General features: G+C 39.7%; 1 protein-coding gene across 2 annotated transcripts in view; it reads left to right on the forward strand.

The window, feature by feature from the left end:
- The window catches only part of hecw2a (HECT, C2 and WW domain containing E3 ubiquitin protein ligase 2a), an 84,201-nt gene that overhangs the window by 31,398 nt on the left and 32,685 nt on the right, over positions 1 to 20,118 (forward strand). For both annotated transcript variants that reach the window (XM_028435878.1, XM_028435876.1), the window contains exons 2-13: positions 2,185 to 2,849; positions 8,721 to 8,828; positions 9,627 to 9,721; positions 10,296 to 10,362; positions 10,635 to 10,804; positions 10,906 to 11,045; positions 11,353 to 11,453; positions 11,538 to 12,403; positions 14,206 to 14,491; positions 14,659 to 14,748; positions 18,641 to 18,791; positions 19,969 to 20,075. In XM_028435878.1, the coding sequence (XP_028291679.1) occupies positions 2,471 to 2,849; positions 8,721 to 8,828; positions 9,627 to 9,721; positions 10,296 to 10,362; positions 10,635 to 10,804; positions 10,906 to 11,045; positions 11,353 to 11,453; positions 11,538 to 12,403; positions 14,206 to 14,491; positions 14,659 to 14,748; positions 18,641 to 18,791; positions 19,969 to 20,075 (2,560 nt within the window). In that variant the 5' untranslated portion in view covers positions 2,185 to 2,470. The remainder of the gene's footprint in view (positions 1 to 2,184; positions 2,850 to 8,720; positions 8,829 to 9,626; positions 9,722 to 10,295; positions 10,363 to 10,634; positions 10,805 to 10,905; positions 11,046 to 11,352; positions 11,454 to 11,537; positions 12,404 to 14,205; positions 14,492 to 14,658; positions 14,749 to 18,640; positions 18,792 to 19,968; positions 20,076 to 20,118) is intronic.

Raw genomic sequence — 20,118 nt, forward strand, 5'->3', positions numbered from 1 at the left:
GGTGCCAGGGCACTTCTCGAACACTGCCAAGGTGCCCTTGAGCAAGGCACTGAACCCCGACACTGCTCTGATGCCAGGGCTCTACACTAACTTTTCCAGTGGTGGCACAGCCATTTTGCCTCATCTCACCTGGATTAAAGTCCTCCCGGAGCCGAAAAATACCTTCTCAATGTAGACAATACAGTGTATCAAATTCTATACAGTTCAAATTATATAGAATAATGTTTGATTTAATTTGAAGAAGAAATTGTTCATTTCTTGCCACACATAAAGCATGCATATTTAACCTGCATATTGGCGGTTAAATGAATCTGTTCTCACACAATAAAAATCTCTATTTTCTTCCAGAATAGTGTTTTTTGTCATTGCACAACTTGATTTATTTTAGGTTAACAAATTGTTATTTCTTGATTTTATTTGTCAATAATCAATAATAAAGTAAAAAAGTAAAAAATAACTCTATTTCAATAGTTTTTTTTTTCAAGCTCTAGGGAGCCAGGGGAACCACAGCTGAACATCTGGCCTGGCATCGTAGTCAATCTGCTCTATCGCTGCGCTCAGCACGTTCTTTCTTTTTATTGCTGCCCTCAATGTGAGCGCGTAGTTTATGGTTCGTTATGTGTGGCTCCGTTCACGAACCGCACGCACTCCAAAGGAGCGCGTTGGTGTTCATACTCGCCGCATTCACCGTTGCATTACCCACAGCCAAGTTGCGTGAGTGCGCACCGTCTCCTCACCCGCAGCACGGAGCAAGAGAGAGAGAGAGAAGTGCACTCTGTGCAATGTGACAAAGCGCTCAGCTGCTCTGTCCAAAATAAGGTCATCCATACGCACGGATGCGACCAGATAAAACTTTCACTCGCACACACTGAAATTATACTTGCATATGCAACCAATTTGGTTGCAGTTTCGAGCCCTGTCTGGTGCGCTCCCTTCATTGTAAAAGCAGCCCCACTCTGACATCTCTCCATTAATGCATGTTCTCAGGTCCTGTTTGTGCATGTGTGTGATTTGGGCCTATGTGTGTGAGAAACATGTCCTATACAATAACAGAGAGTAAAGTAATTTCCCTTCAGGGATTAATAAAGTTTTAAAAAAAATATATGGAGTGTTATAAGGAAACACATTCAAAACACGATTATACTTTGTCAACATTTAGAAATTTCACTTTTATTTTGCGAAAAGCTGTAATTGAAACCCAGTTATTAACTGAAAAGACTGAGATCAACATTGACTCTGGAGTCAGCCTGACCTCTTTTTACTGATTTACTTACTCATCAGTTCTCAAGAGTAAATGTCTACAGACCTCAATTCCTTGATTTCTGCTTTACACTCCTGTTTAAAAGGCACATCAACCTGGCTGTTGTCTGCATTAAAATAAAATGTGATTCAGTAAATACTGGGAATTGCTCTTAGAGGAAGTGCAAAAGTGAAAAGGGCCAAGTATAGATCCCAGATGCACTCCACATGTAAGAGCCATAGGACTCTTACCTGGGCAAGAAGCCACTGTAAAGTTCAGAAGAAATCCACATCATACAGTCCAAGATGCTCTTTGTGTTCCTAAATAAGTGACCCAATTCTTCAACTATCTTAATAGTGGTAGATGGCACACATGGTCTTCCTCTTCTGAACTTATTCAATATTCATGTTAGTCCCACATTTGCTGTCCTCCTGGATTTTGGAAATTTGCGTTTGAAAGGTTTTGGAGTTTTGAGCTTTGAAATACCTTTTCACATATGAGAATGGATCTAAAGGACATTACAGTCTGTTCTTACTTCTTTGGTGCGGATTTCTTAAATCAAAAAAAAAAAACAACTAAAAACTGCCACTGACTGAGTATTTAAATAACTGTGTTTTAATTTTGATATCAGCAAGTTATCAGAACATAAATTACTTAATATAATACATTTATTTCATACTGCACTCTACATTTTAAAATCTCTAAATGCTTATATCTTTCAACATAATTTGTGTCACTATCTGTTGTCATGAAGAAAGAAGCACGTAACAGTTTTGTGAGATTATTTATATGTCAGTGACGGGCTCTTCGTCAGCTGACAACCCTTGTTGTGATGAATGTTTATTCAGCCATTTGTTGATTATAACATGCACCATGCAATGGGATGACCGTGTTTTGTGTTTTCCACTCAAATTTATCTGCTTGTCTTTTTTCTCTGTCTTTAGGTTCTCATGTGAGTGCAGACTGGAGCCAGTGCTGTTGAGTCCTTCAAAGACCTGGTTGGAAAAGAAATCCACATACCATTTCTTGGAATCCCATGTAGTTTCTGCTTGTCCATTCTCTTAGCAAACTCTTCTTGTTGAGTCAAAATAGTTCAAGCAGAAGTCAGCACAAATAAATTAACAAAATGTGTTATCACCTCATTGACCAGCTGACGTGATAATCAGCTCCGCCTCATCTCTGCATCCCCTCATCTAACAACTTGTAGTTGCCTCTGAAGATTTGTGCAACATGCGTCCGTCCCTTGCCACGGCAGTCCTACCACCCAGGACTCGCTCCCATAACCCACCCAACATCTCTGTTGGTGGTCGTGAACACCTGTCCGCCCCACGTAGGCGCAGCCCACACCTTCGGCATACCCTCAGCCCAGAGAACCTGCGGACACTGGCAGAGAGAGGCGGGGCAGCGCCTGATAATGCATCTGTGGTCAGCAGCCCTATTGGGCTTCCACGGGCTAACAGCGACACTGACCTGGTGACATCACAGAGCCGCTCCTCCCTTACAGCGTCTACTCTGGAGTTCACATTGAACCGTGGGCAAAACCTTGTCATATCGTGGGATATCAAAGAAGAGGTGGATGCTACTGACTGGATTGGGCTGTACCATATTGGTGAGATAAATCCTCATTTGATATTGTTTGTAGACCTGCCAACACTTGTTCAGGTCATGATTTTGAACATGCACATCAAAATCCTGTCAATAGGTTTAACTTAAAGATTATTTTTAGAGTGCTTGTTGCTTTATTTAAATCCAATGCATATGCATGCAAGATCTGCAACCACCCTTTCTCCTGCTCTATACATTTATCTTTGATTAATGCTGTGACCTCCCCCGGAAGAAGAGCTTATCGAGGACTTGATGCCACATCATTTTTGTGTTTTTGTCTGTATTTAGGTCTACAGTAAATGGGCCTCTGAAATTTCTGTATTTTCTATCAGCAGGGTACTTAAAGTACTAATAAAATACTTGCACATTTATTAAATATAACACAAAATACTTAAATAGGTAATAATTCATCTTTAGTTGATGTTGGTTTGCTTTTTGAATAACTGCTGTATAGCAGTTTGTCAGTTTATCCCACGGGAGTTGTGAAGCAACTTGAAAAGCAGAGTGCATCGTGGACAGATCCCCAGTCCTTATGAGACTAGCACACAGACAATGATGAGCAGACACATAATAAACAAAACTTTGAAGATGCACTGGGCTATATCACACATACAGTATGTGACGCGCCTTGGGAAATGAACAAGTCGGCATGAAAGAAACGGAGAAAAAGCACAAAATCCTTCATTGTGATTTTTTGGGGGGGCAAAACATGCTAGTTGAAGTTATAAAGAAAGCACTCCATGCTTCAAATAACGGAAGCCAATCTTTTGAAATGGTAAACATTGTGTTTGAAAATGGCTTGGTTTTGGGGGTGTGGAATTTTGCTTTGTTTGGCTAACCAAACACACTCTTGTTATTGTTGTCTGCAAATAAACTGAACTTTGTAGTAATACACGTCTACTTAGGCAATTATTCTGATTATGATTCCAAAAAACACTGTTCATGAAGTGTGTATGCAGTAACAGCTGGCTTAGTATAACTAGTAAAAAAATCTATTCACACCCATTTCTGGAGTGTTGGGCTGCAGAGGTGACAAAAACTACAGAATGTTTGAAGATCGCTTCCTCCCATTCAAGCGGCCATAACTTCCTCAAATATCATTTAATTTCTGTATGTGACTCCATTGGAAAGCTTAGAATTCGCACTTTTGGAATCTGTAAATAACTCAAAACAGCCCTTGGCCGACAGGTGCCTGGTTTTCCCACTGCATGTCACGTGTGGCCACTTCAAACACACTAGACATTCTTTTTATTTTAAAATTTGATGTCACTTCTTATGCTAAAGCTCAGAAAAAATATATGTACGTATATGTTCAGGTTGCTAGGTCGCACTCTGAGTTTGGAATTGTTTATTACTGATTAAAGTGCTATTTCAGCAGTGCAGCACACATGGCACACCTCGTGGCTGATTTTTCAGTTATTCAAGGTGTGGTCAGAAGGAGTGTTCTCCTTGAATACTCAGGATTCTGCCCACTTCATTCAGCTGGATCAAACTCCCTCATTATTGAGGGTCATAATTCAGTAAGAAAAACTTGCCCAACAGGACAGGTGAATAAGGAGTCAGCGGTGGTCCTCAGTAAGAGCTCATTCAGCTATCACGCCACCGTGCCCTCGACCGGTATCGGTCTGTGAACCACTTGGTACTGGGATGTGCACCTGCCACACTCAGTTTAATTCAATCACGGCTTGCAGCTTTTCTGTTAAAAGTCTAAAAAGAAAAACAATTACTGAGTGAGAGGCGTTTGATTCTGCTCACAGCACGGTGTCAGCCTCTTTCACACTCCTCACACACACATCCACACCACAGGCACACCCACATCAGAGCAGACCATTGGGCTTGGCAGTGGTTCACATCACACAAGTGTTAATTTGCCTGATTGTCCTGACTTTTGCTCTCCAGATATTTCATTATCCATGTTTGTTTTCAGAAGCTTGCTCCATTAAGGCCTTAATTTACTATGACCCCAAACAATTCAGTGCTGTGTGTTTGCCTGTTGTGGATGATTTAGTACTTCCAACGCATTAATAACACGCAAAAGGTGAAGACCGTAGATCTGTGATTGGTGGTCCATTGTATTGCCACCCATCACCTGTTCCTGTTGGCGTTTTTTTTTTTTTGGTTGGTTGTATTTTTGTTCAACTTAATTTTGTCCATTGTTGGTCTTGTTTTTTGTAATTAAATAGACTTTGAGTACAGAACTTCCCCTTCTATATGGCTCATTTTCCCTCTTCGATTGAATCCTCCTAATCACCTCATCCAGCCTCTGCTGACAAATATGTGCTATAGTTATTGTATATTATAGTGTACTCACTTCTTCAGTTACTTTATGTGACCCTTGTTATCCTCAAAGGTTTTCCGCTGACCCCTGCGTTTTGTTATCGGCTGAGAATAGCTGGGTAAATTCTCCTCACTGGAGCTTCAAACTGTGAGTCGATACTGAAACATTAGCTGTTGAGACTTTACACGGGAGCGGAGGCTGAGTCAACATGTTACAACTCTGCCTCGGTGTACGATAACACACACACCATCACAAACTGGGTGCCTCCCCTCAGGCTGTGGTAGGGACATGAATTTGACAGGAGGGGAATGCATTGACCCGTGTGATTAAAGAAGGCTATCAGGCTCAAACTGTGAGGAAGATCTGCCCATGATGGTGAAAGGTAATAGGGGTAAGCGTTTATACCAGCAGCAGAAGAGACTCTGGAGAGTGATACTTAATAAAGAAAACAATTTGTAATGTCATCATTTTTAAAATAAATGTATACAGGCATTAATCAGCATCACTGTTATTACACACCTGTTTCAACCACGCATCGTCCCATGACTGTGTTTTAAGATGGTCAAAAAGCCTTATAATAACATGTTACCAAGACAGGGATGTGTCAGAGCTGCCGTGTTGGCGGTTGAGAGAGAAACAAGCTGGCAGGCAGGATTCTATTTAATGGGAAAAAAATGGCCATAGTACAAAGCAAACTAATGAAATAATGAATACTTGAAAAATTGCATTTACAAGGGAAATGTAAGTGAGAATGCTATATATTTAAATTATCAAAAGACATATTTTGTTGTCATGGCAACAGAAACAGAACAAAGTGTCTTCAGCAGCCAGTAGTGGGAGTATGTTTTGTTACCATGGCAACAGCTGAAAACTTTAGCGGAGAGATCTAAATTCATCATGAGGTACAGTATGTACGGCACTAGTTAAGGTGATTGAAACCAAAATAACTAAACTGTAGCTACAGAGGCAAACCGAGCACAGAATTAAGTCATTCAACCAATACCAACTATTAATAAGACTATTTGAATTGTATTAGCTGTGTTCTAATGCAAACATGAAATCTAACATTACTGTATAAATCTAGCACTTTTCATACAAAGTAATGCAACACAAATTGCTTTTGAGAGTGAAAGAAGGAATCCTGTTTTTAAAAAAGTGACTAAAATTTAGTATACTAAAACTGAAACAGATGCATTAAAAAAAAGAAATATATATTACAGTACATAAAAGCCATTCTGGAAAAGCAGTGCAATTAAAAACATATATAACCACTTCAAAGGATGTATAACTAAGATAGACATATGTTGGTTTACCAGGTTCAAAAGGTGAGTCTTTAGCCTGATTTAGGAAAAAATATCTGAAGCTCCAGCAGACTCTTTCATAACTATGAGGTGTTGGGGTGGATTAAAGCCACTGTGGAAGTAGTAAAAGGCCTGAACCAAAGCAAGACCTCAGGGATCCACAAGGGTTATTAGTGTAAAAGCATTGCAGATGAATAAGAAGAATTATTAAGACAATCCAGAACATTTAAATCAAAACTAAAAACATGGCAAATCAAAACAATGATTATAAAACTACTGTAACCAGTCTTCCCGAATTATATTTATAAATGATATCCAAAGTCCAGTGCTTACCTTTTAGTTGGTAACATTATACTGTATACCACAACTCACAGATTTACAAACAATTCACTTTTAGTACAGCGAACGGCCACGGATATATTCTACTCAAGTAGAAGTACTGTTATTTAATTGAAATTGTGCTGAAGTACAAACAAGTCCTACATAAAATACTTAAGTACAAGTAAAAAGTAGCTCAATTAAATAGTGCTCAAAGTAAAAGTTACTCTTTACTTTCACCCCCCACGTTTATTTTTGGTAATAAATCTTGCCTCGGTTCCCTTACATACAGTAAACATCTCATGTATAAACATAATACAGAAGAGACTAAATCTTCCACAATTAGAACTTCATTTATTTTCCACAAAGGCATCTGTATAAAATAAAAGGTATGTCAAAATGTACATTTTATTTTTCAAATAAAATAACACCAATGCATTCCATTCAAAATGTATGGCTCATGGATTTATAGCTACATTTATGTACTCTAAAACTGATAAAATAACCATTTAATGCTATTTTGGCGCCGTATATTAAGTTTAATCTGGTTGGTCGGCTATGATGTGATGCATTGTTGATATGATTGTTGTCTGATCATTTCCTTTTTTGTAGTTTCACAATGTCCGTTGATCGTTTTTTAAAACAAAATATAACAATTTACTCAGTAAAGGTTGGATGTAGAAATGTAACAAATTACTTCTTTTAAAATGTACTTAAGTACCAACAAAAGCAACCCACTAAACATCTGATGTCCACGGACCTCACATCTGCACTGCCTATATGACATCCAAACGGCATCTAAACGTCATGACCACGACCTCATCTGAACCTTGATATGACGTTCAAAGTTTGAAGCAATTTCACATATGAAATTTAAACAGCCTTGCAATTCCTCACTCAGTCACAGACACATGCGTGTGTATGTGCTTCTGTTTATTAAAAATCATTATAGTATATATCCAGGTGTACTTCATCAACATTTATGCTCTGCAATCTTTTTATGAAATAATTAATGTCGAGCTCCCATTGAGCAAATCAATGTTAAAACAACGTTGAGAAGACGTCTTTTTCGTCAAACGTCAAAATTGCATATAAACATTACAATACCCCCAAAATTAATGGTATTGTATGCTCTTACAGTGCAGAACAGTTTTGCCATAGTGTTTCAGACTATTAATTTGGTAAACGTTTCAAATAACTGACAATGTACCTTTGAAAAATAGCTGAATAGGTACGAATAAGCGCTAGGAAGCATAAAGGATCGAACCAACCATGGGCCACTGTTCTTATCCTTCTTTTATGGGAAGTCTAGAATACGTCGTGGTAAAAACTTTCATTCTGCACCCGCCAAAGATGTCCTCTCAACTTCAGGCCATTACATCAGTCTGCTCAGTGGGAACTAAATTACAGTAACATGAGTACTTGTAATCTGTTACTTTCACCTCTGCACGTAACAGCTAAATCTGTAAGATCCTACTTTCAATACTGTCATTTGCTTGTTTGTAATTTTTGTATTTAAGCTCTCCTAACCTCCAAGACCTAATGCTTACTGTACACAATGGAATCTTTAAAGGCTTCACTGGGAGAATTCGAAAGTGTAAACGTCTGGCGTCAGGTCACCTCATATCGATTTTAGGGCTGGCAGGACTTCATTACCTGCTCCAAGGTCTTATCCATCTCAGGATATGCAGCTTTCCTTGACTAAGCAAAGATCCAATGATAAGCCTTCTGCCATCTTCAGGCTCCCTCCATAAGTTAGCTACATTTGGTGCTTCATTGATCTGTGCACAAAAAATGCTCCATCCTGGGCCATCACTGTGGAATGTTGAGCACCAACTGCTCGTGTTGTATGTCACTTTGGATAAAAGCATCTGCTAAATGAAATTGTAGAATGTAGTTGTAGATACAGTATATATAGAAAAGCAGCCTGAAATGGATGTGTTCTTGCTTGGAGATCACTAACAGTTTTCCCCCCTAGATGAAACCAGTCCGTCTAATGTGTGGGACTGTAAGAACAGAGGAGTCAATGGCACCCAGAAGGGTCAGATTGTTTGGAGGCTTGAGGCGGGGCCTTACTTTATGGAACGTAAGTTTTCTCTCTGTTTTACAAATGTAGTATTCCAATGAATTGTGTACTTTTCACTTTACATTCTACTGTGCTTTATTATTGTTAGTGCTTTTGTTATACATGGGTCAATGATATATAAGGATTTTGACCACATGATATTTTGTAAAATAGGCGTCATCTGGCACGGTTTGCATTAATATAACGATGGAAATAGAAATAGCAATACTTTGAAATCTTATACAGCTGTATAATATAAAAAAGATAGGTCAGAAAATAAACTTCAATAAGTTTTGAGTATTTTTTTCAAAACAGCAGTCATGGCCAGACAGTCACATCACATGATTTTGTCACTTTGAATAAAAGAGTAAATTAAGTAATGTAGTAAGTAACATTTAAAAAAAACAAAATCAAAGTGAGCGCTTATATATTAAGTTACTACATATCTTTTTATACATTTAAAACTTCTTTAACTATAACAAATATAGTTGGACAGAATATTTAGGTGTCATGTTGTTGACTTATATGTAAAAAGGACACAGTTGAGTTACGTATGCGTTCTTTTATTTTAAACAGAAGATTGATGTTTTTTTTTTTTTTTTTTTTGCAATTGGACTGTCATTGTTTATCAATGACAACAAATCACCCTTTCCTTTTCAACCGTATTTCCTTAATATGAATTAGTTTAACACTATTTATTTGGATGTAACTTTCTTCATGAACTCCCCTATCACCCTTGACACGCTACTAATTTATAATGGTTATTTACCATTATGAGTAGGTGCAAAATAATTCTCAATTGTGTGTATTTCGTTCCAGCCGAAACCAGGATCTGTTTCAAGTACTACCATGGAGTCAGTGGAGCGCTAAGAGCCACGACACCTTGCATCACAGTGAAGAATCCAACAGTCCTGGTGGGTGTGTGTTTCATTGAGTTTTCCTATTTTAATCATCCTATTTTGATAAGTAGATACAGACTATGAATTCTAATTAAGTAATGAAATATACATTTGTTTAAATTAATGCAAAAGTCTGACATCTATTCATTAAAGAGAAAAAGCTGAAATGAGATGGTTTGTCCTTCAGTAGATTCTCATCACTGTGCATTTAAAACAATGTAAAAGTGCAGCACTTCCCAAGTCAAAAACAGTCATAATTGTTGAGACTCAGCAGATTTTCATCTATATATAATAGCCCAGTTGGTCGAAATGTGTCAGTAACTCTCAAGTAATTAGAAACTGAAGCCAGGTAATTAGACAGCAGCTATACAGTATATGTATCGTTCTACAGGATGGCTTGTGGACGGTTCAGCTAAGAATATGATTAAACTGATCTGAAAGTATTCATACTGTAAAAAATGTGGATAATTATTATTCTCACCATGTTTCTCAAAATGAAACTAATTTTCTTAGTCTCTAAAAATTAGTTACGCATTCATGGGAATAGTGATATTCACATAATTATTAAACACATGATTGTGTTTGTCAGGTGGAGGGGCTGGCAGAGCAAGTGGGCATTGAACATCCTCGAAAACTGATCAGCTTCACTTTGACGGGTGAGTTGACGATATTGTCTAGTCTTTTTTAAATTGGGGCAAATTTTAGCTCCAGATTCCTTTTATACAAAAACACAGCACAGGACATTAGACATGAAAAGTTGTGCAAAGTAAAAACCTTTTTGATGACTTCACTTCCTCTCCTACTCTAGGGATTATGTTTTTTCAAAGTCAAGCTTCATTAAAATAAAAATAGAAAATAGTTGTGGATACAAAACAATGAGAACTGTTTATTCTTTCCTCAGCTGTTGACCCTGTTTATTTTTCTGCAGATCTGCGAGCCTCTGGCTTGAAGAAGGGGATGTTTTTCAATCCAGACCCATATCTAAAGATGTCCATCCATCCCGGGAAGAGGAGTGTGTTTCCTATCTTTAGCCACCATGGGCAAGAGCGACGCTCAGCCATCATTCCAAACACGACCAACCCCACCTGGCACGCTGAGGTGATTCTTACATTTTTTTATACTTTAATTTTCAGTCAGTATATGCTTTTACTCTCAACCAAGAAGGAAAACAAGAAAGGCTGTTGTCTTTGTTTCTGCAGAAATACACTTTTGTAGCACTAATGACGGACATCCTCTACATTGAGGTGAAGGATAAGTTTGCAAAAAGTCGACCTATCATTAAACGCTTCCTTGGTCAGCTAACGATTCCTGTACAACGACTTATTGAAAAAATACCAGGGTAAGTAACAAATACACAGGAAGACACCATCAGAATATGATCCACTTAAAGCCTATGCTGTAATTTCTAAATTGTTTAATAAACTGTACGTATAATCAACCTTAAAAAAGCTAAAGCCCTAAATGTTCTCATAATGAGATAGTTACAATAATTATTTATTTTTTTGAATACTGGGTCATCAGTAGTCAGATATTTAAATTACTGGGTTAGTTTACGAACAGGTCATACAAAATAAACACATTATTCCATCATGCTACAGCATGATGGAATAATGATTGATTTCTAAAAATCTTTGTTGACTGTGCAGAGTTCAGCCAGTAAGCTTCTCGTTGTGTCGCCGTTTGCCCACTGAGCATGTGAGCGGGCAGTTGCAATTCAAAGTTGAGCTCACTTCAACGGGGCCAGATGGTAAATCTACATTCCAGCTGCATTGATATTCTGTAGCAACAGTTATCTGTCTCCAATGCTGTAATCAATCTCTTTTTGGTCTAGGTGCCTCTCCAGATTCCATCATTGGTCTTTCATCTTTCAATGGAGTTCCAGGGACGCCCTCTGATGATGAGGACTTACCTCATCACCTTCCAGTGGTGATCTCTTCTGTCCCCTCTCCCACTGGCTCCCAGAGTTCCCAAGGCTTGTGGGAAGGTGGAGCAGCAGCCTTCCCAGAAAAAGACCTGTCAGTTACTGGAGCAGCAGCTAGATTTGTGGAATCTGAAAGGTTGTCAAGTCATAAAGTGCTTAGGAGATCCCTCTGTGAAGGCTTGGATGCTATTGAGGCCCCTAAAGGTCCCGGGGAAAGGCCACTCGGTGCTGCTTCACCAAAACTGCGCTCTAGTTTCCCAACACACACAAGACTCAGTGCTATGTTGCACATTGATTCAGATGAAGACGAGGAGAGGTCGGGAGCCAACGACATCCCACCAATGCTATTGTCACGATTGCTGATTAATGGAGTAACGCTAAACATTGGTGATCAAGATGAACATGACTCGTTTCTAGAGATTCATCAAGAACCTGAGCAACTGGAGAGCTTGGTGCCAGAGGAGGAACCTGATGGTGCTGACACTCTACCAGAGGAAGAGGATGGGCCTACTGAGATGGATGTGGCTGTGATGGTTGCTGCTGGTCTGGACTTGGAGGAGGCTTTTGATGCAGATGTTTTCCTTGACGTGGGAGAAGCTCCACTTGAAGTAGACGTGTCCCAAAATGCTTTGCCTGAATGTCAAGAGTTACGGGAACAAGGAAAACAACCTACTGAGGACCCTTCATCAGAGCATGACACCTGTTCAATGGCAACAGCCCCTCAGACAGCATTTTCCTCATCAGAGAGCTGTCCAGTCACACTGACCAGTGCTGTGGTAAGAACATTATACAACATACACTCCAGTGTTTGCAATGACTGATGGAAAACAACAGTAAAATAGTAAGAAATGGAATCTAACACTTTGTTTTCGCCTCATTAGTTACCTAGTTTGTTACATAAAAAACAATCTTTACCTTTCTTATACATTCCTATCATGTATCAATGGAATACTGTATTTTTATGATTCTTGATATTACTCTAGTGATCAGATTATCTAATTTAGCCATTTTTTAAAATTAACCTGTTCTTGAAAGTGAAAGTTTCCACAAATAGTTTATTACATTTCTTAATTTCATTACACATGTACTTTTTAATCCAGGTTTTGACATATTAGCTTATACTGCCGGGAACCTATTGTTATCCTGTATGTTTTTCTTTGTTTCTTTCATTTTTCTTGTTCTTGTTCTAAGGAAATTATACTTCCCATTTGCAAACAAACACCAAAGTTTGCACAAACTTCCAGTCTCATACCAGATTGCCTCAGCTGCAAAAACAAACCAATAGTTCTAAAGGTGGAGCTACAGCAAACCTCTAAACTTCAAAATGTTGAAAATTCACAACAAATGAACGATATATGCTCCAGATTCGATAAATTTAGCTAAATGTAGCCCTAATACCAGGGCAATATTAGTACATTTAAACCTAAATAATATTATGAAGTCCAAAAAGGAGCGCAGCTTCTCGCTTCAGCAGGCTGTGAAACTCACCGAGTTGGACATGTCGCTGGTGGGCGGGGCTTCGCTTAAGACGTGCGTATGATGCGAATGGGAAAATGTTTGATCCTGCGGACCCTGCGGTGCGTTTCGTACAGCAAATGCGTCCGCTGCTGCAGAAGACGCATTCGGTGTGAATACAGCATTACAGCGAAGTGAGACTGTGCAGCGTCTCTGCCGTACCAGGAAATAGCCCTGTTTAGTCATGGGCTATGAAAAGAACAAATTGCTGACTCTTTCAAACTTATAGCTAATGTAGGCTATCGGAAATTGAAAAATAAATCATTTATAACTATATCATAATTATATCATAATTTAAAAAAAATTATCAAAATATCAATTCACCTTTGGGTAGGCACTGCCTACCTTGCCTACCCTGACTGCACGTCACTGATGAAGTCCATCACTCTGTGTTTTTAAAAACTCTAAAACTCCTACCATAACCATAACCCTTACCCTAACACCAAACTTGCTATAGCCCATCTTCAGACTGTCCTACATAAACGATCCAAACACATTTTTGATTTATCTAAAATTGAGCCCATAGTGCATCACAATGTTGGACTGTAAATGGTTTTTGTAAAAATGTTCTCCCAAATTCTTGCTAAATGCATTTTCAATATTCATAAAAAACATTACAAAATTTTGGATAAATGATAGATGATGTTTGAAAAATATTTAAATAAACATTTTTTTCCCCTGTCTTTGCCTGAACAAACAGTAGATGCTGTTCACATAGATGAACTACATTGATTTGTAAACAACGTACATTCTACTGTTATCTTAGCCAGGATTTTGCAAGATTACAGAGCTGAAGACCAAAAATTCAAGCTTGTCTCAACCTCTCTATGAGTAGACAAAGCCAGAAATGTTAATCCACTGATTAAAAAAAAAAATAACTAAACTGGAACTACAATATTTACTTAGTTCCTGCTTCCTTAAACCTAACCTTTTCTGAACCTTGAACCTGAATTAGCTGTCAAACCAGTTTTGTGCCTTCTTTAGTCATTACTATGCAATGTAATAATGCTACAGAGCCAGTAGAATTGAATATAGACATGGTCTTTCTTAAAATATATGTTAGGAGGCAGAGAACGGAGCTGAGACAGCCATAGATCCAGGGGGGATTGCAGAGCCTGGTCCCTCACCAACTCATCAACCAGTGGATGATGAAGGAGGTGGGCTAGCTGCTGTCACCACTGCTCAAGGAGAATCTCGTCCATCCACTGCCCAAGTGGGAGAGGAGGAGAATACTTTGAGAAGGCTGAGCCTACAGGCTGCTGAAGGACAAGAAGGAATGGAAGGAAAGCCATGCGTGGAATCGGGTTCTGCTGAGTCAGAGCAAGTTACCACAGAAACAGATGAGGAAGGTGCTTGAGCAAATAACAGATGTATCTATGAAATAAATTGCCTGACTATGTATAATTTTTCTATATTAAAGATGTTTTATTTGCTTGTTGTATTTATGAATATGAAAGAATGATCTTCCGGTTTCTTTCTTTTAATGTCAAAAAGTTTTTTGTAAATTTGCACACAGGTACTCCTGTCAATGGTCACCCTGTGCACTCACTTCCTTCTGTTCGTCACGACATTCGATACCAGCGTGTAGACGAACCCCTTCCTCCCAGTAAGTGTGTGTTTCTGCATATGCTGCATTGTTAGTCTGTTTTTATGTGCATTATGTACTGTACATGTGGTTTTGCTTAGGGTTGCATTTATTAAATCACAGTCACATTCTCAGAATCAAACTGATGGCTTACACCCAAAACACACAGATGATGGCTTAATTAATGCAGTGTTTCACACTGCATAATTCAAAATGTACAAAGTGTATCTTCTCTGTGACAGTTCTATTGGAGAGTGGTCTGGTTTGATATTCTCGTCTAAATGGAAGTGTTTAAAAGTCCCTGTAATATGTTATCCACAACATTTAGATAGGCATAGTTTTACTATAAAATCTGCCAATTTAACACATTTATAATATACATTTTTAATGTATAAAAATGTTGTGTGCATAGATGGATGGACATGGACAAACAAATATTCTAAGTGCTTCAGTGTTACTTTATTGCCACTTCTTAAAAAAATATCAATGTAAGGACAGGAAAGCTTAGTGTGTCACGAGGGGAGGCAGAGAACCAAAAGCAGACACAATGTAAGAGAACAGTTCCTTTAGTGGATAGCCAGAGGTTGGGTACACTGGAATCAAACAAGCACAAGCAGAGGTTTCCTGAGGAGCAGGTCTGTATTTTAGAGAGAGGATCAGAGGTCCAGCACACTGGAGATCCATGCGATCTCTTCACACTGTCTAGAGCAGGAGGCAGGTTTGTCAATCCAGTAAACAAAACAGGGTCAGACATGAGGAGGCAGTCCATAGTAAACACTCAAAAGTATGCACCCTGAGAAACATGATGCACAGACGAGAAGGAGAGAGACTGGGTTAAATTGTGGGGAGAAGAGCAGAGGCACATGTGGCTCCTCTTGACCATAGCCCAGACTAGAGGTTAGATTTTAGGCCCGAGCCCGGCTTGAGCCCGACCTGAAATTTGGGCCAGGTCGAGCCAAGAAGTCGGGATAGGGTCGGGACGGGCTTCAAGAATTTATTTTTTCTTTTTTTTTTAAATCTCTATTATATTAATATTATTTTTAAATAAACACAAAAGCAATTCTATGTTGTAGTGGAATCATTTCGAAAATGATTTCTGCTAGTAGTGGGACGGGATATTGCGTTTTGTTGTTCAACGTTCACATTCACTGAATATTGTTTGCTGATTTTGCTCATTCCTCACTTGCTGCTTTAACAAATGTAACGGACTGGGTTCTATGTTCTGGTTATGTTCTACTTGTGTGTACTCCAGTGACGTGCCGTGAGCACTAGGGTAGGGTAGGCAGGGCGTTCCAAATCGAGACCACCAATGTCGACACCAATGACTGAATGAATTTCATATGTTTCTGCTGGCAAGTGTTAATTCAATTAAATTCAACTTTATTTGTCGTCTTGGGGAACTGATTGCGCATGCGCAAACACATAAAATCACGCTATGGGAACAGAGGCAGAGTAGCAATGTGCTTTTGAGAAGGGGTGTGGCCTCCTCCTGCTTTACAGCTGTTAGGAAATAGCGATGTTTAGCAATTTGGGCAATGAAAAGCACAAAATGTTGTCACTTTCAAACTTATAGGTACTGTAGGCTATCGGAAATTGAAAAAATGATGCTAAGATTTCCTATGGTCATGAAGGCTTCATGGTTACGTGCAGCTTTCTCTGCCAATGTGTGTCTTTGTTTACATGTGTTCTGAGTGTTGATTGGCTGGGAGGTTTGGGGAAAAGATGGGCGTAAGCGGGAAAAAGAGTGAACAATTCTGTTCCCAACGTAGTGTGAGTGTATGACGGTGTAAGAAGGTTCTTTTTGTGTCTGTTTATTTTTGGCGTGTTACTACAATCTCCATTAAAGCTTGTAAAACTGTGATAACGACTCGAGTCACGACATTAAAATACCTTTTGTGCAGCCGCACAAGGCACTGCGCTACTAATCTACAAGCAAAAATACTTTCGGGTTTGCTTCGGGCTCGGGCCTACAATTTAAGTTAAGCCCGATCTAACCCAACCCAAGCCCGGGTTAGATCGGGCTTGGGTTGGGTCAGGCTTTATGCCCGCGGGCCCGGGTCGGATCGGGCTGGATTTTTTGGGCCCGATCTAACCTCTAGCCCAGACTTCTAGGGGGTGGCTGAGGTGATGAGTCGTGAGACAAAGTTTAGAGAGTCAATAAGGTTAGTGTCTACCACAAAGTTTGTAAGAATAGCCACAGCATGCTTAACCCTATTAAACAGAATGAAGGGGTCGGGTGTAGCTCTGATGAGGCTCTTGTGTGAGTTTGAGACTTGCCTTTGTTTCTGGAGCTGGATCCTTTTGTTTGCAATGGTAGTTAGCCAACAGATGTCTTCGTTCACCGCAATAGATGCAGAGGCATCGGAAAGCAGAGTGCGTCCAAGTGGCACGGGTTCATCCTGAGGAGGTGCCAAGGGTGCAGACGGCGTGCTGGGGCTCTTCCATTTCTGGGGTGATCTGTCCCAAAGTCTGCTTCGCTCCTTTCCTCAAGATGCTTGTCGGTGCCAATTGCCAAGCCTATCAAAAAGTCAAAGCCCCTCAAGAGAAGCATTCAAAAATGCACCAGAGTTCCGAAATCCAAAATGCTCCAGAGACCCTGCCTGATCTTGGCAAGGGCTCTGGCTGCTTCTCTACCTGGCTGTACTTGCTGGAGGACATGGGGAAAAAGCTGTGGTGAAGGCTGATTGGAGAGATGGGAGATGATAAAGGCAAAGTTAATGCATTCAGACGGAAAGGGAACGGGCTTTAGTTCAAAATGTAGCAGCACACTGTAGCAGGAACTGTCTGCAATCTCCTGACTTTCCTGTGAACTTATCTGAGTTTGCAAGTGGTGTGGTGGTGGCAATAGAGAAAGACAAAACAGAACTCCCATCGCTCATAGGAGGTCCTCCATGCCTAGCCATCTTGCTGATGGAGCTCAGCTGCGCAACCAGGTCCTGGAATGCAGACAGCTGCTGGACGGATTGCATCATGTCCTGAATCTGGTTCTTTTGATGAGCAAAGCGGTGCTATTGCTTCGCCAATGTCTATCGGAGCACTTCGTTGTCCGCTGAGTCCATCCTTGAGAAGATTGTACTGTGACACATAGAAGCAAAGAACCAAAAGCAGACACAGTGTAAGAGAGTTCAGTTCCTTTAGTGGATAGAAAGAGGCTTGGTACACAGGAGTCAAACAAGCACAGGCAGAGGTTTCTTAGGGAGCAGGCAGGTTTGTATTCCAGAGGGAGCATCAGAGATTCCGGCAAACAGGAGATCAGTGCAATCTTTCAACGCTGTCCAGAGCAGGAGGCAGGTTTGTAAATCCAGTAAACAGAACAGGGTCTGATACGAGGAGGCAATCCATAGTAAATGCTCAAAAGTATGCACACTTGGAAACATGACAATCTTGCACAGATAAACACAAGTACAGATCAACACATAATCTGTAGCTGAGGACTATCATTTTTGGCTTATTTGTTTTTAATCTATTATTGTTTTTTAATCTATTTATTAGGGAATTCATGAACATCAGAATTTAAATGTGTGAATGGACATGTGCTGTGTTTTATTGTTTCTGCACTGGAGCTTTCTCTGTAAATGAAGTTCAGAACAGATGAATAGAATTTATTTGATAAGAAGGAGAGACTGGGTTAAATACTGGGGAAAAGAGCAGAGGTGAGACTAGTGAGGCTGATGAGCTCAGGAGAAACAGGAGGGGAGGGGAGGGGGTGCTCAGTCTGGAGGCATGACATAGCGTATGTCGCTCTGAAATAAAGTTTTATTTAGTGAGAAGATTCACATTTAGGTGAGATTTTATTGTTAGAAAAATTCAATGCTGCAGAATAATGTGTTTTAAATATTGTTGTTGGTTGTGCCCAACTATCTTCCATGTTTTTTGAATGCCCTCTCTGTATCTGTTACTAACTTTGTCGCAGACTGGGAGGCTCGAATTGACAGCCATGGCAGGATCTTTTTTGTGGATCATGTGAACAGAACTACCACATGGCAGCGTCCCACGGGACCCCCCGCCCCACAGGGCCTGACCCGTTCCAGCTCCATTCAACAGATGGAACAACTAAACCGCAGGTGGGCTCATATACTACGAGAGGGCAGCAAACACTACTGAGTGTTGGATATATTCAACAGCTTTTAAAAAAACAAGGATTACTCACCACTATCAGGAGGGGCATTTCACCAGTGTTGGGAACGTTACTTTAAAAAAGTAATTAGTTATAGTTACTCACTTGTTCAAAAAAGTAACTGCGTTGGTAACTAAATTACTCTATAATAAAAGTAACTCATTACCAAGGAAAGTAACTATTTGCGTTACTATAAAAAAAAAAAAAAAGTTGCTCTATGTCAAATAATTCACATTTTTTAGACGCGTGTGTCGTTGTGAGGTGCTTCATTAAACTGGAGTTGCTTACAACGGATGTCGACAAAGTCTTCTCTCCTGGATATAATGAACACTTCACATACATGTTCTTGCCTTTGACCACAATTAATTTAAAGTAGTGTTTGTATCGTCACCTTAAAAATGTCAACTTTTCATCAGACTGCTCCACGCTCACCATCTCTGCTGATTCATCCAATCTGGTGTGTGTGTGTGTGTGTGTGTGTGTGTGTGTGTGTGTGTGTGTGTGTGTGTGTGTGTGTGTGTGCGTGTGTGCGTGCGTGCGTGCGTGCGTGCGTGCGCGCGCGCGCGTGCGCTGGCACGTCGCCTCAGCCAATCATAATCGCTCACCTTGTTTTTAACCCGCGTCCTCACAACAGTTGGGTCAGAAGCCGGGGGTGCTTTCGGATAACATTTTATTCAATCAATGCATGTAACGCACCGCATTTAACGTTCAGTAACGTTAACGGCGTTGTAATGGCGTAAAAAGTAATTAGTTAGATTACCCCGTTACTGAAAAAAAAAGCGCCGTTACATAACGCGGTTATTTTAAATGCCGTTATTCCAAACACTGCATTTAACAAAGCAGAAAGATTCACCTAAACCCATATTACTGTGCTTTTAAAACAATTTGACTTATTTGCTATTTCCTGGTCAGTTTTAAAAGAACATTGTTTTTTTTTTTCTCTTTATTATGATACCTTCAAATATCTGACATGATACAAAGATTTTCCAAGATCAAATTTGAAATTGCTCTCCACGCTACTAAAAGCATGCTTTTTCTTCACTATTTCAAGCAATTTCTATAGAAAGTTTGAACATTACAAATTTACAATTTTCTGAGATCTACTTTTATCCCTTCTTGTCCAGATACCAGAGCATCAGGAGGACCATAACCAACAGCGACCGGTCAGAGGAAAGTTCTGTTGACCTGCTTCATGAGCCAGAAAGTGAACTGCTGCCTCACTCAATTTCTGGTCAGTTTACGTTGTCTGTTCCCATGCATTCAAATACAAAAAT

This window comes from Gouania willdenowi, chromosome 21 (assembly GCF_900634775.1).
Source record: "Gouania willdenowi chromosome 21, fGouWil2.1, whole genome shotgun sequence".
Lineage (NCBI taxonomy): Eukaryota > Metazoa > Chordata > Actinopteri > Blenniiformes > Gobiesocidae > Gouania > Gouania willdenowi.